This window comes from Nyctibius grandis, chromosome 17 (genome assembly GCF_013368605.1).
Source record: "Nyctibius grandis isolate bNycGra1 chromosome 17, bNycGra1.pri, whole genome shotgun sequence".
Taxonomy (NCBI): Eukaryota; Metazoa; Chordata; class Aves; order Nyctibiiformes; family Nyctibiidae; genus Nyctibius; species Nyctibius grandis.
The window spans coordinates 5,422,261-5,447,310 of record NC_090674.1 but is presented as its reverse complement, the minus strand read 5'-3'; the positions used below and the strand labels follow the sequence as shown (position 1 = coordinate 5,447,310).

General features: G+C 50.7%; 2 protein-coding genes across 2 annotated transcripts in view; one reads left to right on the top strand and one right to left on the bottom strand.

Annotated features, from left to right (window-relative positions):
- Positions 1 to 15,072, top strand: part of NOC2L (NOC2 like nucleolar associated transcriptional repressor) — a 41,219-nt gene extending 26,147 nt beyond the window's left edge. Inside the window, exons 15-19 of the mRNA XM_068414361.1 lie at positions 655 to 798; positions 4,385 to 4,498; positions 8,117 to 8,252; positions 13,092 to 13,226; positions 14,644 to 15,072. Coding sequence (XP_068270462.1) covers positions 655 to 798; positions 4,385 to 4,498; positions 8,117 to 8,252; positions 13,092 to 13,226; positions 14,644 to 14,789 — 675 coding nt within the window. The 3' untranslated portion in view covers positions 14,790 to 15,072. The remainder of the gene's footprint in view (positions 1 to 654; positions 799 to 4,384; positions 4,499 to 8,116; positions 8,253 to 13,091; positions 13,227 to 14,643) is intronic.
- A 2,472-nt stretch (positions 15,073 to 17,544) lies between these two features.
- The window catches only part of SAMD11 (sterile alpha motif domain containing 11), a 156,621-nt gene continuing 149,115 nt past the window's right edge, over positions 17,545 to 25,050 (bottom strand). Inside the window, exons 18-20 of the mRNA XM_068414360.1 lie at positions 24,297 to 24,421; positions 20,316 to 20,426; positions 17,545 to 17,878 (exon numbers count right to left, since the gene is read on the bottom strand). Coding sequence (XP_068270461.1) covers positions 17,630 to 17,878; positions 20,316 to 20,426; positions 24,297 to 24,421 — 485 coding nt within the window. The 3' untranslated portion in view covers positions 17,545 to 17,629. The remainder of the gene's footprint in view (positions 17,879 to 20,315; positions 20,427 to 24,296; positions 24,422 to 25,050) is intronic.

The window sequence follows — 25,050 nt, the reverse complement described above, 5'->3', positions numbered from 1 at the left end:
CACAGACACTTCCACCCCAATTTTATGTCTCTTCTCAAGCTCTGCTTTCAATCCCAGCCATCAGTCTTATCCACAGCCTCTTGTATTTTTTATTCCCATTCCAATATCCACTGGTGTTCTACAGCCTTAACCCACAGACACCTTTCCCCATCTAACCTCCCCTGTGCTTTTGCCCATCTAGCATCCACAGGTATCCACTGTTATTCCTGGTCTCTCTGCATCTCCACAGTCTCCCTTACTATTTGGCTGAGCAGGATACAGTGATACTGTAACTATCAGCTAGGAGCTGAGGCCCCAGAGAGCATAGACTTTTTTCCTGCTGGCTGCTTGAACTCCACTGATATATTTTTATTTTTTTTTTTTAGAAAGTAGTGTTGAAGGGTGCAAAGAGCTGTTTTTGAGCAAAGCCCCTGCGCTGGATTGTGTACAAACATCTGGCCTGTCACTGCAACTCTTTGCATCCTCCCAGCCCCGGGTGGCAGGACCCCCAGGGTTGAATATGGGTGATACGTTTGAGTATGGTATGAATTGAAGGGAAAAGGCGCCCCGTGCTGCCTGTCACTGGGGGTGGGAAATGTTTTTTTTTGCTGATGGGATCTGTTTATGGAAAGTATTACATTGCTTTCATTCTTCTTCTCCTTTTCCTCCTCCCAGCTAAAATCTTTCCTGAAGGAATGCAAGATTGCCAACTACTGCAAGCCTATCCGGCAGCTCCTGGAGAAACTGCAGGAAAATTCTGCCTACATCGCCAACAGGCGTCAGAAAGCGACCTTCGGCGTGGCCAGCCGGGAGTCTGTGGTGAGCCTGCTGCTTCCATTTGGGCTTCCTGGAAAGACAGTCAGACTCCGGCTGCTGGGGTTGAGCGGGTGGCAGAGGGAGGAGGGACAACGAGATCATGGAAACGGGAGCGTGTGGGGTGGGGCAGATGTTCACAAACAACTGAGCTCCGCAGGGCTCTGGTGCTATAGCTGGCAAGACTTTGCAGCCAAGAGCCTCGTGGAAAACACAGTCCATAACTTATACCCTTCTATTATTTATAACACACATATGCGTGGAAGCACCTTGCTTTGCTGGGGCATTTCCTTTGCTGAGAAGCTTCCTGGTTTCCATCATCCCATTCCTGATAGTTCCTGTCGGTTTGTGCCTAAAGTGATAGGAGGGATTCTGCCACCTCTGTAAGTGTGTTGTTTCCTCCTAGTCTGTAGAGTCCAGTCTCCAGCAGTGTAGAACCAAGGCATCGGCAGATGGTGTAGCATATTGTCAGAACGTTTCTTTTAGTGTCCTTGCTTGAAGCTTTTTTTCCTTTTGCTTTGCTCCATCCTTCTTTGGGGACTTGTTGACATGACCTAAACTCTGAGGCATTTGAAATCCAGGCCCTATGTAAATGAAGCTGAAGGGAAGGAAGCCTTGTTAATGAAGCTTTGTTTGTGTGTCCTTTGGGTTGGATATTTTCTCTTTGCTTTTCATCTAGCACAGCAGCCTTTGCAACCCTGATAGCAGGTGAACTGTGTGTGCATGCCTCTCTGCGTGAGAGGAAGTGGTGGATCTGACTCTTCCTTGCCTGGCAGGAGAGAGGTGAAAATATCTCTGCCTGCGAGGTAATTAATGGGTCAGAGTGATCTCTCCCTGGCCACAGTATCGTCGGAAAGTCTGGAGTTCTGCAGCACTGAAAGCTCCATGTTGACAGGGAGCTGGGCATGGAGCAGAAGTTGCAGTGCAGACTAATTTGTCTTCAGACACGAAGGGGCAGGGACTGCGGGAAAATTATCCTTTGAAATCCTGACATATCAATGCCAGGACACAGCAGCGCTGTTCTGGGATTAAGGGGTTGATGGAGCTGGATTTGAAGTGTGACCAAGTAGTCTTTGGTTCTGTAAATGCCGTTCTGGGTTGGACTGTTTTGCTAAAGGAATTACTCTTCCCGTCTGGAGCGAAGTGGTTAGCGTTGGTTGGTTTGTATTCCTTGTGGGCAGCGCTGTGACCACCCACCCACTCTGCAGAGGTGGAGATTCCAGTCTCTAGGGCTCTGCATGAAGCACATGGGCTGGGGAAGGTCGTTGGGTAAATAAAACAGGGTTTGCAACAGCTCTGCCACTGTCTGCTTTTCCCAGCAACTCTGGCTGCAGTCCCTTGTTTAAGAACTACAGGATTATTTTAACACCTTTCTGCCTGTGTATCTCCTAGTTGGCATTGGTGCACCTGCTTTCCCAGGGACATCTGGGTGGCTGAGTAGCCTTCGTGTCGGAGCAGTGCAGCCCAGCAGGCTTAATGAAATGTGAAGCGAGGGAATGAGTTGATGGAAAGCATTGCCTCATTTCCATGGGATTTCCAGATCTGCCTTCATCCTCATCTCACATTTCAGATGGGAGGTTTTTCTGGATGGTGGGTGATGATCTTTGTTACATGTGTACAGGTGCTGGCACTGGGGGCTTGATCCATGCTGGCTGTTGCCTGACAGCACAGTGATGCCAAAGCGGTAATAGAAGGAGAACTGCAGGTGGTTAAAGAGGGTGTGATGGCATCCGCTCTCTCAAAATTCCCGTTGAGATGTTCTGACAAGAAAGATGGGAGTGTTTTAATGGTCTCTTTTACCTCTGGATTCTAGCACACTTTAAAACCAAAAGAACTGTATCAGACAGAACAAACAGACTTTTGCCTTCTATAGGAAGAGTCTTTCTCAAGAGCTGTCCATACGGAGCAGCATCAACAAATTGCCTCATTACAGCTGGCAGCCTGATAGGAGCCGGATCTATAAATGGGGTGACTTTGTACTCCTTAGGAATTACTCCCCTTGCCGTGGCGGTGGGTCAGATCGACAGTAAAGCTGTGCTGTCTGCTGGCTGGCGTCTCCGCTCGCCAGCGCTGCTGGAACCGGCGGCACATCAGCTGTGCTCGCAGTCAGCCTGCCGGGGAGGAGACCGGAGAGCAGAGGCGGGCTCCAGCCCTGCAGGCCTGGAGCCGTGTTACAAACAGTCCTGGGGGAGCTGTGAGTCTCGGACCCGTGATTACCAGAAAGAGCCTGTTTGGCTCGATGCAGTATTGATAGCGCCTGTTGTAGGATTTATAAATAGATTCTGCGCCATTAAAGTGCAGGTGACACAAGCTGGTCGCCAGTTAATTGCCAAAGTTCAGCTCCTGGTGCCAGCTGCAGAGACCACAGATCATCTCCACTTCCCTCCCAGTGATGGGCCAAGTCAAGAGCTGGCGTAGACTGATGTATTTCACTTCACAATATACACAGAGTACTTACTTGTGTAAGCTGGGAGCTCTGCGCTGCTATCCATTGCAGACCTGCTCTTTCTCTCTTCTTGTTCATACACTGCTCCTTAAACAGACTTTTTCCCCACACCTTGGTTCACACACTGCAGCCAACACACCACAGCTCCCCAGTTTTGGGGCTCAGCTCCCCAGAAGCAGTTGATTTGGGACCTGCTGAAGAATATTTGAGCTGCTGCTGTGCTTGCTGCTGTGAAGATGGCCTTTTGTTCCCACCCTTGAACAGGAGCACTGTGTACACACAGCTGCCCACACAGAGCTCTGGATTTGTTCTCAGCCCTGGATTCAGGGTACTCTTTTTGGGTCTGTGTTGACCTTTGAGTATTTCTATGCCAACTTTCTTTCCTGTTGCTCATTCCCTTCCTCCTTCACCTGTTTCAGTTCCTACCTGTATGTCATGTCTTTCTGTGTACATTAGATTGATTTCTTACTGTGGGCTACTGCAAAGCCTCTGGGCACCGCGGTAATCCAGTTAACAGGTACGGTTCTGTGTGGATTTTAAGTTAAAGGGATGTTGGCAGGTTAAGAAGAATGTATTTTAATATGACGTACCACCACCCCCCCTTTCAGCACTAACATGCCAAATGATTGAAGCGGAAAAGAATTTTTAACCATCTAATTTGCTTCCCACCATTTACGGTGTTTGCACCTCCTTGTTCTCCCTGCTTGGACAGCGGAAACAGGCTCGGCACTTCTTCATGCTCTGCTCCCTCAAGGTTGGGATTGAGGCCAAGACCCTGCAGGGGAATGTTTGTTTCAAAAATAAACACTTGGCTGTAGAACAGGGAGGAAAGGCAATCAGACATCTTTGGTACTTAGGTCTCATAAATGCTTGCATGAGGTTTTTCTGAATTAAAAAGCAAGAACTGAGCAGGTGATCAAATGCCTACATTGAAGGAGCAGGGGACAAATTCTGTCCTAATAGATCCTCTGATCTGTCCTGTTGATTCCTACCTTCAGGTTTCAGTTGAAGTAATTTCTTTTTCATTCCAGTAGGCTGCATCATCTGACTTGACTTCTGTGTCAGTGTCTTCTCACTAGAGCTAGAGTAGAAGTTAATGTTCAAGGCTAAGACAGTAATTTAAATTTGCACGTCCTCTCTCCACAGGAACAATGGGAGAAGCAGGTCAAAGAGGAGGGGACACCTCTGACCAAGTATTATACTCAATGGAAGAAGCTAAGAGAGAAGGAGATACAACTGGAAATCAGCGGCAAAGAAAGAGTAAGAAAGAAACGCCTAACTTACTGGGCATCATCTGGGCGGTGGGAAGACAAGAGAGCCATGTCCTGGCAGCAGGATGGTGGCTGGTCAAAACCAGCTCCACTGGCGTGAGCTGAAATTGGCTTGAGTGGTGTGAGTGCGTAGGCTGGGCGTTCTTGGGAAGAGCATGAGCGTGGCTGGACGGCAGCCTAGCTGGTGTCTTCAGCTCCCTGTGGGTTTGTATTAGTGGGATCTCTAGGAGCAACATCTGTGTCCAGTGCCTGTGGCCTGTTCATTTGCCCAAGTTAATAGAGGATGGGAGAGAGAGGGTGTAGTAGCGCCAGCGTAAATTTTCCTCAGTCCCTGTTTAGGCTCATGCTGTTCAAGACCCGTTGGTACAGTAATTCCAGGCTAGGAAGCTGAAGACAGTAGTGACAGAGTAATCATGTGTACTGGCAGGGGTAGGTTGGGTGACAGTTTTGATCGTGTCTGAGCAGCTGGGGCAATAGCCTTACTGAAACAGAATGGGTTGAGCTCGTGTAGGCCTTTAGCTCTTTTTCGAGCTCTTCAGAATGTGGGAGGATTATCGTGCTAAAACCTGGCTTTGCAAGAAGGCACAGAGGGGGAGATGCCTCTCTTCTTAGCAAAGGGAGTATGGGAGGTGAGTTCTGTTGTGCATTTTCTTATTTCACCCATGTGGGGCTGGTTGGTTGTGAGGTGGGACTTGCTGCCTGGACAGAAGCACTCAGACTGCCGTTTCCCACATCTCCTGCCCGAGGGAAGGCTCCTTGGCCACTCCTCGTGGCACTGCGCCCCGGGATGCAGAAGGTGGGGGTGGGAGCTTGCTGACATTAGGAGTCTAAAGGAAAGCTGTCTCGATGCTAATGCAATGAAAGTGGCTGAGCTAGGCTCTGGGCCAGGGAGCAGGAAATAGATATAATTGGTGTCTCCAGTGTATGGTGGGGAACAATTAAAATAATCGATGGGACATGAGGATGATTGGCTCTGAGCCAAGTCCCAGAGCATGGTAGAAGACCTGGGAGATCCTAGAAATGCTCAGTGTCGTATACCGGCCTGAGATAAGGACAGGAGCTGAAACTCCCTGGGGCAGCCATGCAGAGGAGACAAAAACCACACTTATTTTCTGTGCAGACCCAACAGGAGAATGTGGCCTCTGCAGAAAGGAAATTGAGGGGGAGCTAAGAAACAGCGAGAAGTGATGGCTGTGAGTGGGGCTAGTGTCTGCTGGTGTGAGCTGACACTTTCCTGGTCCTGAAGCAGCTCTCACAAGGGGAGGGGAGATCAGGCCTCAGTGTAGACAAGCCCCTGTCTCATGTTAAAGGGAGGAGAGGAGCTGGAGCTCCTTGGGGCGACCAGGCCCAGCTGAGGTGGAGGGCTCTCCATGCGGGGGGATTGCTTTCCTATAGCAGGGCTCAAGAGGGTGACTTCTGAAACGAAGAGAAGTCTGAAGGGACTTGTTTTCTCTTGGAGAAAGTGTGCTGAACAGATAAACTGTATCGAGACAGCCTTGGGAGCTAGCTTTCCGCAAGGCCTGGGGCTGCCTGACATCTTTGCTTGGAGAATGGGGCTGTTGTCTCTCTCGGTGGGGACTGCCAGCTTAATGATGCAGCATTGTGAGCCCCAGCAGGAAAGTGAACGCCATGAGGCCCATTAGGGCTGGGAAAATCCATGTCCCATTAGCAGCCATTGGGGGGAAAAAGAATAACAGAAAAAATCAGCCTGAGTCTGGGCTGCTATGAGCTGCAGCTTGCCTTAGATAACAACGCTGACCCTGTCTGCCCATTCCATTTGCTCTTCCCAATGGTTTTTAATGGGATGTAGACTAATCAGCTTCGTGAGACACAGTAGATAGTAACTCTCTAGCTGGGGATTAAAAGACTGGCCCTCAAATTACCTAATTACTGCTGCTGTGTGATGAACACAGGCTGTATCCGTGAGCTGTGTGAGCTCAGTACAAGTCTCATTCCTTTGCGTTGTCATCACTCCACACCTAGCAGGGTTTTCTGGTGCCTTTATTTTGATGTGCCCATCTTGAAGGCACTCCTGTGGAGTCTCAGAAAGTTGGAGGTAGCACAGCTCAGCATGATTCAACACCAGGTCCTTTTTAGTATGCTCGGGTTGAGTTCAACCAGTACTGATGTCACCCAAAACTGTAGGCTACCTTTGGAGATGGGGACTTTTCCTATCAGTAGGCAAATACAAAGAAGTCCCAACTAACAGCTCCCTGCTGTACGTGCCCTGCGCAGGATACTGGAGAAGTTCTTCACAATGTTGAGATAAGTCTTTCTCTTTTGGTCCCTTGAATTGGGGAAATTTGGAGAATTGAAGACTGTTCCACAGCTCCATTGCCACTTTAAACCTACTAAGTGATGTGTTCTATGGAAACATCCCATGCTTAGGATGTGTGAGGAGGGAGAATAAGACCTTGGATGATTTTTGCATTTCATTTACTGCTGCTGAGCAGTAACGGTGACTGGGGTCATGGAGAACAGGACTAGCCAACAGGGCCTTGGGCAGTTGATGCAGCAGTTGTTTGTTGTCAAAACTGGGTTTCTGCTTCTGTTTGTGACACTTTCAACCTCGACTATTTCCTGGTTAGGCAGTGCTGGACTCCTCTTTAACTGCATGTCTCTCGCTGTCTCTCTCCCCCATCCCCTCACTTTTTTTTTAGACTGTGCTTTGCTGCAGTTCCCACTGGGGGAAGCTCGTGGGAGGGTTGAAGTGGCTGTGGTCAGAGAGGAGTGTGTTGAGGGGTGGTCTGACAGGTGGGAGAGAGCAAATGAGTTATTAGTCGTGGGGTGAATGTTTCCAAGAAAGCTGATGTGTGCTAATGCCTGAGTGCTCCCCGGGAGGGGTGCAGCCAGGCACGGGCAGCTGATGTGCAGAGAGCACTTGGGATTTAATTTGCATTCTGATTATCTTTGCCCTGCTGGCCTGAGCCCTTGCAAGTAAATCCTCCCCCTAATCCCCCTCCGGAGAGGTGTAAAGAGCAGTGAGGTGGTGTCAATTGCAAGTACTTAATGGCATTGATATTGGCTGGCTGCAGCAGCAAGGCTCTTGGCCCGTTGATCTCCATAAGGGCTAGCAACTGGGGAAGCCATGGTGTAGACAACCTGAAGCATCTTCAGCACCTTGCCCTTCAATGGTGCTGAAATCTGCAGCCAAAAAGCCAGTGCCTTTGCTGTCACAGCTTTTGGCATTGGTGGAAAACTGCCACTCCAGAGATGACCACCACACTCTGGCTTGATTGTGCTTGGCTGCCCAAGCTCACAGGGCCTGCGTGGCTTCCAGTCCAGAGACCTGAGACAGCCAGCTTGTCAGGGGTGTCTTGTGTTTTTATCCATGCTAAGGTACCAGTGCAGACAGCCCATTAGCAAAAGGAGTTTATTAGGTGAAGATCAATAGAGCAGGGGCACTTTGCATGTATCATTCACCTGTGTAACTGCCTCACGAATCTCTCTGTTGCTCCCCCAGTTGCAGCAGGCAGACCCAACTGTTCTTGGCAGTGTGGCTTGCACATACTGGGCAATGCCAAGTTCATGTGTTTAAACTCAGCATTTTATGTTTAGAAGTACAAATTAAGGTTGTTCTTACTGTTGGTTTTGGTTTTTTTTCCAGCTTGAAGACTTGAACTTCCCAGAAATTAAGCGTAAGAAGCGAGATGAAAGCAAGGAGGAAGATAAGAAGGAATTCAAGGACCTCTTTGAGCTGGACAGTGACTCTGATGAGGAGAATGCTGGATGCCCTATAAAAGGTAGGGGACTGGGGCTGGGCATAACCACCTTCTTGTCCAGAATTCTGCATGGTGTGGGTCAACATGGCCATGCCCTAAGGAGGATGCATGCTGGCCATGTTTGGTTTGAAAAATACACTGTTAGAGAGAGAGAGCACAGGATGATGATGCCTTTTGGAGGCTTTTTAAAGTGACAGGCAGAAGGGAGCTGGGAGGCTTTCATCTTTCCCTCTCCTATTTTGTCACTCCAGCTCATTTCAAAGCCTTGGTCCTGCATTAGTCTTTTTCTGTACATGACCCATACTCTCTTCTCCCCTTAGCACCTTTCTTTTGCCATAGACATGGACCTCAACAGAATAGCCCAGGGGATGCTGGGCTGAACACAGACCCTGCTTTCAAAGGCTTCAAAGTAGCAGCCGTGGTTCATTTTGTAATTCCCAAAGAGTGAGTTCTCCTCCTTGTGCTTATCACCTGTGCAGGTTGTGGGCTGGAGTCTCACCTTGGAGAACGTAGAAGTGTTTGCTGTCTTTTTGCACCATGAGCAGAGGTGCAGAAATCCATGTCATAAAGGAGGAGTAAGAATGTTGTTCTACCTGACGGGCATGTTGGGTGTCTGCAAACAATAGCTATCGTAGGGGCTGGCTACCAGAACAAGGATCTTTGATGGAAGAGTGGGTATCCTCTCTTTGCATGCACTTCTGATTTCATTGTTTTATGGTGACTGATGTTGGAAGTATTCTTGACGAGCCAAGGAAGTCTAGAGCCTCTAGAGAAAATGGATGTCACTCTCTGGCTGTGACCACGAGAGGGCCACAGTAAATTGTGGAACCTGCCTGAGAAGTTCACCACATAGTTTGAGGGAAAACTTAGACGTTCTTTTTGTAATTTGGAATGTTTGGGATATCACAGGTTTTCTAAATGCGTTGTCATATAGTAGGGTGACTTGCAGGAACAGAGAGTTTGGAGATTTAATCTAAGGATAAAGTCCTAGTCTGTTGTGTGCATTGTAAGGCATGAGGATAAATCTTGAGACCACAGAACCAATGAGGATTGTCTCCCTCACAGGCATCTGTGACACAGGAGGAAGAAAAAAGGTTGGAAAACTCTTGTTTGATAGCTTGAGGTTGAAGTCAGTGGATTTTCGTCGGTGACTCGGGAAAGAATGGGAGGAGAGCAAAAGTGAGCACACGACCCACCGAGGTACTGAGAGATCGGTGTGACATCAAAATGATCTTCTGAGATGTACCCTTGAGATCTGGGGTTGTCCTGCCTGCTAGAGTCAATGCCCTAGAAGAATCCCAGTGGCTTGTGATAAGTGCAGTTGAGAAGGCAGGTTGCTGGGGGCCAGGGAAAGCCAGGGTCTCTTCCTGTGCCTCCCAGGAACTGACTTTATGTCCGCTTGGGAGGTTTCTTGGGCTGATGAACTTCTGGATGTGTATTGGGATCCTAACGAGGCAAGTCTGTGATGAACGTTAGTGATGACACAGTACAAGGTTATGGCAGCTGTCTGTCTGGCACGTGGTGTACGCAGCTCCTGCCTTGTTCCTGGCGCTTGCCTGCTCACCGTTAGAAATCTGCTGAGTATAAAGGTTTGCAATCTACGTGTTAGGCATGGCTTTTACCCCCCTGCTGGGGCACGTGCTTGTGACATCTGTCCATGAGTTCTTTGGCAGCTTTAAGGGGCTGACATATATTGGGAAGAGAGTGCAACTGAGGACTAAGGTCCACCTGATACCGAAGGGCTCTCCCTGCGCTGTTGGAGTCCCACAGCTGCGGTATCTAGTTGCTAGTGTCAGTACTGGGTCTCGCCTTCCAACGTTCCTGGGGCAGCTGCCTCTCCACAGCCTTTGTTCTTAGCAGGGTGTTTTCTGGAGGGAGGGAACGGGCCCTGAAGGCAGCTTCCATCTCAAGGAGCATCTGTGCTCAGCCCCACCATGGGTCCTGAGGCGCTGGGTGGAGACAGCAGAGCGTGGGTCTGTACCGTAGCGTGGGGTGAAGTCCCCTCCAGGCAATGGTGTGACTGCGCAGTGGGACAGGGACAGGGAGGCTGGGAAAAGCGCCCGTGTCTTGGGAGATGCATACAATGAGCTCTTGTTCTTACTCTGTGTGGGGCGAGAGATGTTCCCAGCCGTGCTCTGTGTTCAGTAACTGTCAGGGCTGGCTGCAGATGGAAATCGGAGAAGCCAGCGCTTCAGTTTGCTGCAGTTCCCCGTCTTTGTGGCCATTGTTCTCTACCGGGTGGCCGGACACAAGGGATTTGGGAGGGCCTGCAGCTGCTGGGGCCTGTGTGTTCCTTCTTTACCTGTGAGGTTTGAAGGCGTAACCATCTCCTCTCTTCAAATAAGGCGAAAGGAGGGTCTGGGACAATGGGGAGGACTTTGGTCCATCTTCAATCAGCTTCAGACTGCTTCCAGCTACTTCCAAGAGAGACACGTTGAGCAGATGATGGCAGGAATCTAGGCAGGAGGATAAGAATCTCTCTGGTGGGGGTGGGGAAGTTCGTGTGCTCCTCTCATTTCCCAGCTGACAGATCTCCGGGAGGAAAGGCGGCTGCTCCTGGAAATTATTAATGGCTTAGAAAGAGGTGCTGGACTGCCTCATCATGAGGCAATTAAAGGCGAGAAGGGAGCGTGGCTGCGGCGTCTCTGCGGGCCTGCCTGTAATGAGTGATCTGTCCACATTAGGTGTTGGTGTGCCTCTAATGAACTTGAACAGGTTTCTTCATTTATCCCTCACGTAATCATATTACATCAATTTAATGCCAGACTGGTGGGGGCCAGGGGTGTGGAAGGAGGGATCAGACATTTTCATTTCCTAGCAGAATAATCGTGGCCCTTCTCAGTGGCAAAATTCCTGCTGTGGGCTGTCAGCTTGAGGATCTAGAGGGAGAGGGGAGAAGCACTGGTTAACCAGAGCACCCTAAGCGTTGTCTCTGGAGTCTTCTGCCTCAGGAGGTGGAAGCTTGAGCTCTACGTGAAGGCTGTATCTGAGCTTTGTGGGAGTACATCCTTTGAGGGAGCTGGGGTTGTTTAGCCTGGAGAAGAGGAGGCTCAGAGGTGACCTTAGTGCAGTCTACAACTACCTGAAGGGAGGTTGTGGTGAAGTGGGAGTTGGCCTCTTCTCCTGGACAAGAGGACACAGCCTCAAGCTTCACCAGGGGAGGTTCAGGTTAGACATGAGGAAGCATTTCTTCTCAGCAAGGGTCATTAGCCATTGGAAGGGGCTGCCCAGGGAGGTGGTGGAGTCACCATCATCTCTGGAGGGGTTTAAGAAAAGCCTGGACATGGCACTTAGTGCCCTGGTCTAGTTGCCATGGTGGTGTCAGGGCAATGGTTGGACTCGATGATCCCAGAGGGCTCTTCCAACCTGATTGATTCTGTGATTCTGGTGGGAGGGGAGGCAGGGGCTGGAGAAGTTCAGTAAATTCCTCTTAGTGGCACGTAGGAATGACCGGAGGGCCCAGATTCCTGCCCACAGCTGGTTCTCTGCACACTCTCAGCTGAGCTTGTAGCTGGATCTGTCGGTGCTTTTGCTGGCGCTGCTTGATGGATGAGAGCGTGCCCCTCTGGGCTGTTGCCCGAGCTGCTCAGGTGCTGTCAGTGTGATGTGGGGCGGCGAATAGCGCTGCGATCCATCTCCCCCGTCCGTGAGATGCAGCTTCCGATCCCTCGGGGGAGGCTGCACGCTGGCAGAGCTGACAGATGGGTGGAAGCAGAGCGAGCGGGGTGATGGGGGGAGCTGGGAACGCCAGCAGCCAGCTTATTAATGCCTCTGTATCCAGTCCAGTGAGTAACATAGGTCAGCTGCTGAGGAGGGGGCAGAAAAAGAGATGCCACGGTGGGGCCCGAGAATCACGTGAGAAGGATGTATGGCCAGTTTCCAAGCTGAGGGTCTGAAGTGTGAGTAAGTAGCTGCTTCAGCAGTTTTGTAAGCAAGGGCAGGCAACCAGCAGCACTGAGCTGGGCTTAGCTCGGGGGTGGTGGCTGGAAGGGGGCAAGAAGCAGCTGGTTCTTCTGCTCCCTCTGTACAGGATTTGTATTCTGTCATTTAAATGCCTGGTGACTCACGCTGTCGAGAGAGGGGAGAAGCACTCCTCCACTGGAGGGAACCGGAGTAAGAGTAGTCTGGTTCCAGAGGCTCAGAGGCAGGTGATTTTTCCCACAGGGCGAGCACCGAGAGGCTCTTAATGCTTCCTCCTGGGCACCCTTGGACCTGGCTAGCCATCTGCAGAGGGGATTTGCAGCAATGCCTGTTCCTAGACCTTTCTGTTGTGACTAACAGAGGGAATAAAGCTAAGAGAGGTTTACAAGGATGAGTAAACCTCATCTCAAGGAACCAGAGAGTCTACCCCTGTTTTCAGTTACATATAACCATAGAGGGGTGGGTATATGTAGGCACTGTTTCTCAGTGGAATCAGCCCTTCTCTGGTCTCAGCTTTGTGACTTGTGCCTTCTCCTTTCTCATGTCGTTCAGTAGTTCCATTTCTTCTCACTGTGCTCTTCTCCTAGCTTTCATGTCTCTGAGCAGGGCAGACAGGTATCTCAGCTGCTGCTCCGGTGGTGCTCCATAAATACCAGGTAGCAGCAAATCCTGGGCTTTAGCAGTAAAACCCTGCTATGGGCTCCTGAGGAGATTTCTCTGTGTCTGTGCCCTGGCCTTCCCAGCCTCTAGCAGGTGCCCCTGAAATGAAATGCATCCTTCCCTGGGCCTCCAGCACAAGGGGACACGGCTTTTGGAGAAATACAGTAAATTTCCCTATAGTGTGTGTATGACTGTGCTCCTGAGGATGAATGTTGGATGCTTCCCCTTTGCATATCCTGCCTCTTTATGGTTCAGTTTACATAGTAAAACTACTTGCAGGTAAAGCCAAGCAGGCATCAGACGACAGTTCAGAAGCAAGCAGCAAGGACTATGGCGAGGATGATGATGAAGAAGAAGGAAGGTATGAAGTCGAGGAGGACGAGGAAGAACTGGAAGAAGACAGTGACTCGGCTGGTAAGTAGTACAGCTGGGCAAAGGGGAAGGGAATTATTGACAGCATTGAAGGCTCGTTTGCATTCTGGGGGCTCCCCTACAGGGAAACCAGCCCCCCCTTTCCTTGCTGTGCTGCTGTTCGGAGCTGTAGGGTGTCAGGAAGGCCTTCAGCACACAGCCATGCACACCCTGGACAGGCAGACCAGCAGTTCTGAGTTTGTACTGAGAAGAGAGCGAAAGGGTTAAGGTCTTTGCAGGCCTTGCTCTAACAAGCCACCAGGCCCTTTCATCTCTTTTCAGGGCCCTCCTGCAGAGAGGCTCAAACAAACTCTTGAAGTACAGCCCACCCCACCAGGGTACAGAAGCCTTGCTCCAAGGCTCTCCACAGGTTACACACACGGGGGTGTGGAGGGAGCGGGGGTGTGGAGGGAGCGCGTCTCTTTTCATCTGAGCGGTGCCTGGGGTACGGGATGCTGCACAGGGGTTGCCCTTTAGTTGCTGCTTCTTGGCAGCTCCTTCCGGGACAGGACTGGTAGGAACTAGCACAAAAGCTCCCGTGTGCAGGCTCTTGACTAGTTTGGGGTGCAGGGAGAGGGTCCTCTCTTCCTTGACCTGTAACAACGGCAGCTGCCTTCGCTTTGGGCTGTAGGGCCCTGGGAATGGGGACACCGACAGTCCTGCACGGCCCCTAGAAACCAGTTCTCATGTGTGCTCCCCACTATTAAAATAGCATTTCAAAAAGGAGGGAGCTTGGGGGTAAAGTTTTGCATTTGGGAGTCTTGCAGCTCCCTGTGACAGCTCCTTTGTCAGCTCTGAATGGCACCCACCAGCTCTGGTGACAGAGAGTGACCTGAGCTGTGAGGGCTGAAGGTTTGGAGGCACTGCCTGTCGTGTGTGTCTGCATATGTGTGTGTCCCCAGGTGTGTGTGCCTGTCTCGTGTGTGTGTGTCCATGTCTGTCCGTGTGTGTCTGTGTGTGTCCGTGGGTGTCTCTCGTGTGTGTTCATGTCTGTCCGTGTGTGTCCCTGTGTCTGTGTGCCTCTTGTGTGTCCGTGTGTGTCCATGTGTGTCTCTGTCCGTGTGTGGCCATGTGTGTATCTGTGTCTGTCTGTCCGTGTGTGTGTCTATGTGTGTCTCTGTCCATGTGTGTATTCGTGTCTGTCCATGTATGTGTCCGTGTGTCCATCCCCCCCCCCCCAGTTCTTATTTTGTGTCTCTGCCTCAGGCACAAGAGCTCCTGAGCTCTCCTCTCCTCTCACCCCAAGTGCTTCAGAGCCACCGCTGTACCGAGCCCCCTGCAGCACTCTCCTGCGGTTACCTGGGAGCTGCAGTGGTGCCAGTAAATTAATGAGTGTCTGGGATTAATTAGCAATGAGTTGCCTCGCCTCGCCTCACTCCCAGTGAAGCAGCCTTACACCTCTCTCTCTTCCCACCCACAGAGGAAGGCACGGAAGCTGCTCGGCTTTCCCAGGGCTCACAGAAGCAGAGGAGCTGCACACGCGGGGTGTCACGCGCTGACCTGGAGCAGCTGGCCCAAGGAGAGGAGGACATTGTGGAGGACTTGACTTTCTCTGACGATGACTGAGCACCCTCACAGCCATTCCCTCCAAGCTTAACCCTTACAGAGCTGCTGCGTCCCAGGTCACCCAGCCTCCAGCACCTGTAGCTGGGTCTCAGAGGTGGTAAGAGCTGGGGAGCACGGCGGGTGGGAGGCCAGCCCACGTGCCACCGAGGACTTGCTCAGTGACCAGCAGAGATGCTACTTGGACTTGCTTTTTCTACCAGTTATGTTTTTTTTTGGTAAAATTGTGGTTATGTCAAAGCCAGTAAACCTGCTCAGCACAGGTAATAAAAAGCCCTAATTAAAATCTGCTGCTTTAAATAGCCTGGGGTTCAGCATCAGCTCCTGCTGGAGCATCAGTGAACTGACCAAGGGGTGGGACAAGTTCTTTTGTGTAAGAGTCCTCCTGTCTCTTCAGCCAACCACGCGTGTGGCCCCATATTTTGCTCTGGGGACCGCAGCCGTTCTTTATTACCTCAAAGCCAACCACTGCATCACCTCTAGATGTGGCTTGTGATGTGTCTGCCTGTAGGAGTGGTGCTCGTGGGAGGACACGGTGTAGCTCAAGGTGGGTACAGACAATTTGTGAGCTGCTGGGAAAATATAAACAGCTTATCTCTTGAGACCACTGTCAGTTTGCAGGACTGGCAGCTAGGAAACGTATTTCTTCGGAAAATGAACTGGAAAGAGAAGGTATTTGCTGAGAGAGGTAGGAAAAGTTAAGTATTCTAAGGGTGTACCTGACAGAATCACCCCTGAAAATTAATGGTGCCTGGAAGAGCCTTGTTATTTGTTAATGCAGATTTTTGGAAAATCAGATACAGGGCCAGGACTAACTACAATCTTTATTCTTTGCCACCATGCAGTGGAGTCAGTAGCTGTCAGCACAAGGGGTGGCCAAGCTGCCTGCAGAGACACAGTCATCTCTGCCTTCTGCACAGCTTTTGTTTTAAAAGCATTTTAAAAGAACAACCTTTTTATTTTTTTTTTAAGTTCTAGTTTCATAGAGAGAGTTTCTTTTTCCCAACTGCACTTAGAGTAATTACTAGACCTGCACCCAGGTACCCTTCATCCCATAAGGGGGAGAAAGTAACCTCAGAAATTAGTAATCTGGGTTTTATTATTAACATCCTCATTATTGTAATTATTATTATCATTTATAGCCCACTCTGAGGGGGCCAAAGTGGGCTGCAATAATGATGATACTAATAACTCTTGGGAGTGCTCAAGACTGAGGTTCCCTCCAGCTGGTAAAGCCCGTGTGTCTCCAGGCAGTTACACACAGGAGCCTGGGACACGACTGCAACGATGAGAACTGTAAGGAAAAGATTTTAACTCACCTTTTCTTCCAGAAGAGAAAGGAATTGCTTTTTCTAACTTACCGGGTTACCAAAGCGCTGGCTTTTAGGTCAGCAATGGAGCAGCTCCAACGCCCCAGGAGTTGCCACCAGCAGTGGTCAGGCCCCAGTGCACACACCATGAAAGAAAGGAGACTGCTTGGGTAGAGCAACCACGTGCAAGGAGCTCCAGAAGCCGGGCACCACTTGTAAATTAAGTGTTTTTCTTTTTTATTTAAATTGATTGCTGGAAAGCATTTGTATCGTGATGTGATGGATAATGACTTTTTTTTTTTTTACAATATAAAGAAGCTAATGTACCACCAAGCTATTTTGTAAGAAAAAACGGTAGCACGTGCAACGTTTAAACAAAAAAAAAGGAGGGAGGGGGGAAGAGAGAGAGAAAAGTACCACGTGATTGTTGTTCACAACTGTACAAGTCACAGGAGGTCACCCCCAGGCGTTACCATCTCCTTCACAGTAGTAAAAACTCTACCCCTTGTTTTTAGCCTGAATCCCCCAGCATCCCTCCCCTCCTCTGCACAGGTCTCTGTCTCATGGTCCACAGCAGGCCAGAATGTGCAACTACATCCACCTCTGTAACAAGGCTTTAAAAAGAATAAAAACAACCTTATGAACAAAAAAACCCCACCCCAAATGTAGAAATGAGTCTGTTGTACACACGGAGGAGGGAGGGAGCCACACTGGAGCGAGGTGGGACCCTTCATCCCACCAAAGCACACACTTTTCTTCTCTTTAGAACAAAAACATGTAATGAAAACAAAACCAAACCCCCTCTGCAGGGCTGGAGCAGGGCAGAGTCCATTCATGGTGTGTGCTGGAGGACAACGTGCCAGGGCAGGGGCAGCCCTGGGGTACCGTCACACTGAAGTAAACATGGACCGGAACTTGCCTTTTTTTTTTTTTCTTCTTTTTTTCTTTTTGTCTGTCTTTGGTATTTTTTTAAAAGTTGCTAGAGATGCATAGACACCTGAATGAGGAACTGAGGACAGTTTCCAGGGAGGAGGAGATTTGGGAAGGTGGTTGGTTTCATTTTTGATGGGTTTTTTTTTGCTCGGGGTGCTGAGTACCGTGGGGAGGAGCAGTGCCCCATCCCCTTCCCTGCTTGCAGTCCCACCCAGAAGGTCCTGACAGCCGTGGGTCTTTGAAGGCAGAGAAAAGTGTTCGTTCCCTGTCCACGGCTCCATCTCAGAGTGGTGAGCGAGAAGGGTGGGAAGGGGAATGCTGCTGCATCCTCCACAATAACTTACTTTCTCTTCGCTTGCGTTGTCTCGGTACATCTTTGGATAGTTTTCTTTCCTTCCCTTTTTTACAGTTTTTAAAACTTCTGTGGGGGTGTTGGGTTTGAAACAAAAAGCAAATGCATCCAAAAAAATTAAAACCCTCCCTTCCTCACTCCTGTGTCTCACTCTGCTGAGGGAGGCTCTCCTGCTCTCTCAACACGCGTTACCTTCAGTTTGTTCAACTGAAGGGCAGGTCCAGCGGCAGTCACGAGCTGTCCTGCAGTTAGGATGGAGGTTTCGGGGTGTCGTTGAGCGCGGCGATGATGGAGGGGTTCCCGTTCTCCTGCTTCGGTGAGACGCGGCTGGCGGCGGGCAGCCCGCTGCTGAACGGGGAGGCCACGCTGCCCGTGGAGGACGGCCGGAGATCCGCAGGGGGCAGGTCCCGCTCCGGCGGCCGCAGACCAGGAGGCTGCAGTGGGAAAGCCATGGGGAAGCCTGCCATGTACAGGACTCTGCCCACTCGCTTGGCCACCTATTGAGAAAAAAAAAAAAGAGGAAATAAATGCAGGGGGTGCAAAAAGGGATGGGAATGTGCACAAACTGTCTTCAGAAACCCCTAGAAGCTGCATTTCCATGCAGCAAGCCCAGGTTCTGTCCTCCAACGTGAAGTGCAGATCGAAGCTTACATCATCGGAATGAAGAGCTACCATTCCCAATCCACTAAAAAAAAAAACTAAACACCTCCTTGGTGACTTACCAGAGAAGAGGAGGGTAAGTTTGCACCTCTCCTTTTTTCTCACCGACTCCCTGTCCTACCAGTTACACTGGGCACTTCGGTGCGTGGCACCCCAGCACAGCTGGAGCTGCGAGGTCCCTGCATCACATCAGGCTCAAGACATGCTGGGATTTGCGGCGCAGGCTCTTTTCCCGTGCCGTGCTTTGCGTCTGCGTCCAGGTGAGGGTGTATCGGGTGAGGAGGGCTGGCTCATTCCTGCCACGTTGGTAGTTCATTACCAGGCACCACTGGATGGACAGTTTGCTAGAACTCTCCTACCCTCCTTTTGCTACCCCAGCCCCGGGTGCCGTACGGCAGGACAGTGCCCCACCTCCCCTGCTGCAGAGCAGGAATTGCTCTTAAGGAGGGGGCGAGAGGGGCTGAGAGAAAAAAAAATCTGGCTACGGAGTGGCTGCTGTTAACAGCACAGGAAGCTGTAAGCCTGCAGCCTCTCCCTTCTGCAGGACCGAAGGAAACTCTCCTGCCGCAGTTCTCGCCTCCCAGCAAGGGCCAAAGGCCCCACAACTTTCCAGCACCTCCACAGCTGGTTCCCATTTAAGCTTAAACAAAACCACAGGCTCGCGTTCAAACCAGACAACCGCGGCATTATTCAGTTCGCAACATCGGGGCTTTGCCCCCACTCCCCCCCCCCAATACCTTATTATAGAACTTTAAACACTATTGATTAAATCGAAGCAGGGTTTTTCTCGTTTCAGCCCATATCTCACATTCCCCTCCCCAAATCCCATCTAAGAGTGGCTGGGAGCTATTTGGCCTTCTCTGTTTTTAAGAAACATACGAGTTTTATTTCCTACTGAATTGACCCCCAGGGACCAATTGCCCACAGAACCTTTTTATTAGACCCCTCGTAAACAGCGAGGGCTGTAGGGAAAGTAGTAAAGTTGTTCTTATTGTTTTAACATAATGTAACAAATGTATAACTTGTGGGTTGGGGAAACCATACAAGAATAGTGACTATCTGTGCAACCCGTGTACGCACGCACGGGACTGTCGTAACTATTTGCATGACATAATCCCCTCGGGAACACAACAGAACAGCCTGTTCTTGACGTGTGTCAGAAGCTGTTTTCTGATCATTAAATGGGGGGAAAATTAAAAAAAAAGCAGCTAGCGGAGATGTTCTAGATTTTAGTCCACCCAAGGGGAAGTGGAGGCAACTGAAATGGAAGTCCCTGGGACTGCCAGGTTGAGAAGGCAGGAGAACAGCAGCCCTCTGCGGGCAGAGACGGGGGAGCCAGGTCATAGAGGGGGGGAAAAGGTATTTTGAGAATAAGAAACATTGCTGTGAGGGTGCCAACAGCAAACTAGTCTGTTGTTGAGGAGGAAAGAGAGTCCCCTAAAAGAGAGAACTTGACTAAATCAAGAGGCAAATACTATTTCCAGGTCCAGCGTATCAAAATACAAGTGAATAGCACAAGCTGGGGGGGTGTGCAGTGAGGGGGTGGCATGGCCCATCAGCAACACCAGTAAGCTCTGAGTAGCAAGAGATAATCTATTACCAGCACAGTAGAGAAGGGAAAGAGCTGGTCCATTACTCACTGGGGAGGGAAAGTAATCAACAGATGATGCTGTGTTAAATGCATTTGTGCTTCAAGCCTCGCTAAAAAGGAGCCCTGCCAAGAGCCATCTCGCTGCAAGCAGCAAAAGGACTCACGTCCAGGCTAGCAAAAAGACACAACTGGTTCCTGAGATGGCTTTACCCCGTTCTTTCGGTACTTCAGGATAATTATTTTCAGATTCAACTGATTTGAAACCATCTCCCTTGCCTCGCCTGTTCACAGCTTTTCTTCCTTCCTGGCCGGTATTTCTGGAACAGCCACCGCGTCCTTTCTAGCAAAAAGAGCTGGTCCCTTTGAGGAGTCACCCGCTGCATCCCTGGGTCTCCCGCCCATCACTTGTCCTGAACTATTTGCTTCTGCCCCAGGGCACTGAATACTGTCCGTGTTTTCTTCCTGAAAGAGTTACACGACTGGCTCCAGCTGAGGATATGGAACATTTTGGAGGAGAACTTAAGCTTTCTCGAACCCAGAATTACAAATAAATAAATGAATAATTATTGCTTGATAAATTATATTCAATAAACCAGGTCTCTTGACAGTCCTATTCAGTTAGGACAGTCAGTTAGGGACAGTTTAAAGCATGCCACTTGCTCCTACACAAGCAATTTTCCTACCTGTGACCTTATCTTCAGCGCAGGTCCGAGTTTCAGCCCCATGTTGTTCAGTAAGTGCTCTTCCGTGAGGAGGGGCAGGGTCTCACCGTCAATAGCCTGCTCTCGGAATACCTGGAAGAAACCAGAACACAGGTCCAGGTTTCGACATGCCAGTGACATACCTGGCGTGCTCCTCTTGCCCCCGCACTGAAAGGCGCCGGAGGACAGGCAGACTCAGTGCTGAAATAGGCCCCTATTAACACACGAGAGGTAGATACAATCCTGTATCCACAGCTGGGAGCCAACACGTAAAAGGAGACACGTGGGAATGTGAATTAGGGCTGGGTGGGGCAGTTTAGATAAAGCAATAAATTTTTTTTTCTTTTTTTTAACGTTGGGATGAGGCGTACAGTTTTTTTCTCTGGGGAACATCCCCAGGTTTAGCAACCAAAACAGCCGACCTAAGTGCAACGTTACACGTAAGCCCAGCTGAGAGCAGATTTGAGAAAGAGTGACGTGCCCAGGGGCCCTATCCCAATGCCAGAAAGGGCAGAAGACACAGAAGAAAAGAATCTAAATTTTGGCAAATCCCAGGTCACTCACACTTGGGTGGATATTAAGTATTTTTTAAGGACCTTTCAGCCAGGTCCTTACCAGTACGGTGAGTCTCCTACCCCTGAGTGAAGCAGAACCTGGCGACGTGCATCCGTGTCATCACGGACAGGACAGTGGAGCCAGCACAGTGTTATAGAACAGCACTTTCCTACAAACACATTCTAGCACACCCAGCCATGCAAAACTGCACCATTTTAACACATTCTTAAGGACAGAAAAAAAAAATACTTTGTTTTGCCTCTATCTATTTCCAATGACAGGGTCACGCAAGAGTTTTCCACCTAATCTGTGCTGTGTTACAAAGGTGAAGGTCTGGATATGTGGTGTTATTGCTCCATCCTTCACACACAGAGCAGGGCTGTGCTCAACACCCGCCTCCCCCGGGTGTTTATTCTGGCCATACAGGCTCAGTCCTTCAGGAGTAACCGGCCGTCGCTCACTCCTTCACCCAGCAGGTCCCTCGGCTCTGGGAGGTGTCACTCAGACCCCTGGTTTCTCACTAAACCCCACCTCTGCTCCATAGCACTCTTTTCACAGCCCGGCTCAGACTGGATGCTCGCCCAAACGACCCGTCTGTGGGGCCTGATCCTGCCGTCTCTCCGTGCAGCAGCGTTGTTATTCCTACACCCTGCCAAGGGAGGGGCGGGCAGCTGGCTCTGACGGCTGGTTTTCCAGCAGCAGCCCGTAGCCCAGAGCCACCCCTCTGGAGAGCCGCAGCGGCTGTCAGAGCCAAGGCAGCTGAGCTGTTGCAAGCGGTTTTTATTGCTGGGCTCCACCGGCGAAGCTGCTCACGACTGCAGCATGTGTTTCTGCTCTTTGACCTAGCAGAACTTACCATACCGATTTCTTTTCCTTCCTCTGAAGCCAATGTGGCTGGGAGCCAAAAGCCTCCCTTCCCTCAGCACTAAAACCCTCCACAAAAAGCCTTAAACTTGAGCAGAGCATCCCCCGTGGGTGTCCCACAGGTCTTGACCCACTGCAGGGCCAAAGCTGAATATTGCCAAGGGCTGAAATCAGGAATGGCACCTTTTGTTTTTGCTGAAGGTTTCTGGTTTGTCTGAAGCATGTTTCTAAATGCACAGCATACCACCGAGCTCTTGCTGGGTTTTCCTGGCAGTGGAAGCCTGCAGACCAGTGCCAGACCTCCCCAGCAGCTGTGGTTTTGGAGACGAGAACACAGACAGCTCTGCAGTTGAGAGCCACGGAGCTGGGTCACCCTCGAACACTGGTATTTTCACATAGTAAAAAAGCTGTTAAGCGTATAAAACGCGTCCTCCCCGAAGCCATGCACCCCCCACCCAACGCACCACCGCCAGCCGCGACAGAAGGCTGTTTACAGCAGCTCCCATTATCGTAAAACATTTTGTTTGCGATGCACCGAGGAGGTTGCTGAACCTTTGTCTCAGCAAGCTATTGATTTCTTCCCCACTGGTATTACCAGGGGCTGGCACGGAAGGTGTAAATGGATGATCCTTCTGCAAGGTGGCTGTGTTAAAAGATCTCTGCATATTTCCTACTGGCCTCATTCAGGAGCTTCCAGGCAACTCTGATCTTCATCCCCAATGCAGGAATGCAGATAAACTGCAACGCCACCAGCACAAGAGCACACTGGTTGGGGTGGGGGGTAACAGTGCAAGTAGCTGTGTATTTTGGGTTTAGAGCCTTTTCTTGTGCTCTCTTCAACACACACTGCAGCCCACACACGTACGCTCCTGAGCCCATCACCCATCCCCTCATCATCCTCACTAAACCCAGCTCCTGAACTCCCCTTTACGCACGCAGACCTGCTGCTTCTCCCTCCCGTTAACACCCATCCCTCCACCATTGTTTTTAACCAGTGTCCTTTCCCTCCCTCTCTCCATAATCAGAAGCTGACTCTTCTCTTCCACACCCCCAGTCACCCTGATCCTCTCCCAAGCACAACCCAGATCTCCCTCATTCCTCTTGGGGAATGTTACACGCACCCATCTCCGTAACAAGCATTCATGTTCCTAAATACTGCCTCTCCCTCACGTGCACAGCTGTTTGCTCCAGAGCAGCACTGCTTTTACAGGTGGCTTTAACAAAGCATGTTGTGGTGGGATTGCCATCATGGTTAGGGGGCAAGGAAGGACAGACCTTGGACTGAAAGCACATTGTCCCGTCACCTGAGGAAGAAGGGGGAGGTGTGGGGCAATTCCAGGTTTCCACAAAGAAAAGCAAAGCCTGGCGGCCCCAGCAGAGCAGGTTGCTGAGCTTCAACCTTCTCAAAGTGGCTTGGGGTGGCAGTAAGGTGTGGAAGAGGACACTTGCCTAACGCAGCTACTAGAGGGAGGAGGGACAGCAACTGCCAAAGAGGGGGCGGAGGCAGATTTTTAGAAATCCGATTTCAGCCTGCCAGGACGTCAAAGCACAGCTTTGCACTCCTCAGCTGTCCCTCAGGGAAGCTCCTCCCTCGAAGCGGCATGTCCGGAAAGCTCCATTCCTGCTATTCTTCCTCCCTTTCAAGACCTGTTCTCAGCCCAGGATGTCTCTCTGCTGAAAGGCTGGATTGTCCTGAACTCTGGCCCTCTGCCCTTCTCTCTCTGCTCCTTGCAGTCCCTCCCTCCTAAGCACACCGTATCCCCCTCACAAGGCTGTCCCAGGCAGCTCAGCAATCTGTGCCTTCGCAGTTGCTGCGCTCTCTCAATGGGGCATTTATAATGGACCCCAGCAGATGTGGAAGCCAAAAACACAGGGCTGGGTTTTGTATTGCACCTCACGACCTCACACTGAGCAGGCTTTATGAAGCCCCTGTACCAATGGATCATTCAACTCTGCTATAATGAGCTTAAAAATCACAGTAGCCGTCACTCTACAGTGTAAGCACGGAGGTAACCTGGACGCTTGTGCAGGCAGAGTCTCCTGCAGCCCCCCACAACGCTCTGGGTGCAGCACGACAACGCAGCGGGGCTGCTGGTACCACAAGCTGCCCACCCTGACAGCCCATCCCGCAGTACAGCTGTCCCCACAAAGCCACAGGGCAGCTTGTAAAAGCACGAGCTGGGCAGTGAGAGAGACGTGACCCTGAGAGCTACTAACCATGATCAACCCTGCAACTCAGGTGCTCACTCCTAACCTTGGCCCTCCTCCCACCCTCTCCCACTGCACTCTCTCCTATTGCTCTCCATCTGCAAGGCCCATCACACACCTCAGGGTCTTCACTGGCACCAAGTAGCTATTTAGAAATCCACTAGAAAAAAAACAAAACAAAACAGAACAAAAAGCTTTAGGCCCTGCAGGACTGAGATGTACCTTCTCCTAGGATGGACAGTGCAAGTAAAACAGGCGCAGGCGGGAGAGAGAGAACAGGGGCTTGCAGGGAGGACGTTCCTCCCATGATGTTCTTGCTGCTGTGAAGAGATTTACCTGAGTGTACTCGGTGCAGCCAGACAAGTTGGACACAAAGCTGCATACATCCTCCACCGTCCATTTGCTGATGTCTTCCAGCGCGGGGCTTTCCTCGCCATCCAGAAACAGACCTCCCATGGTGCCTGGATTGTTTGGAGTTCGGGGGTAGGAAGGAGGGGAGGAGAAAGAAACATAAATCATTAAAATCCCACACGGACAACAACTAGCCTGCAATCTGAATATTTTTCTCTAGCCACACATTCATCTTTAATGACCTGTCAATTAAAGCACTGGGCAGGGTCAATTCATAGGCCTCTTCCTCCTGGAGGTCCCCAGCTTCGAAAGGGGGGCAGGGAAAAGGAAAAATCCTCGCTAATGCATTTCATGTGTTTAACGTTCTTCAGCTGCAGGGAAGGAATGGGGGGAAGGGAGAGAAAAGGAAAAAAAAAACCCTGAAGGAGTGTTTCTCCACACGCACCGCAAAGCGGAAAACTCTGCCTGCCCTGTGGGTTCCTCTTCCCCCAACCCTTCTCCTGGCTACGTGCTCCGAATGATAACGGGCCCCGGCACCTCTCCCTGGTGGCCCACCAGCATGAAGCCTCGCTCGCTCCACGCGTTCCTTTTCAATCCAGCCCAGCCTGAAATACCCATCGGGTCGGTCTGCTGCCCAGGACACGCTCCACGGCAGGAGCTGGGCATCCCTCCCGGGCCAGCACCCGGCGGGGGACGGCATGACCCCTGCCAGCCCCCGCAGACAGCACGGCTCGGCTCC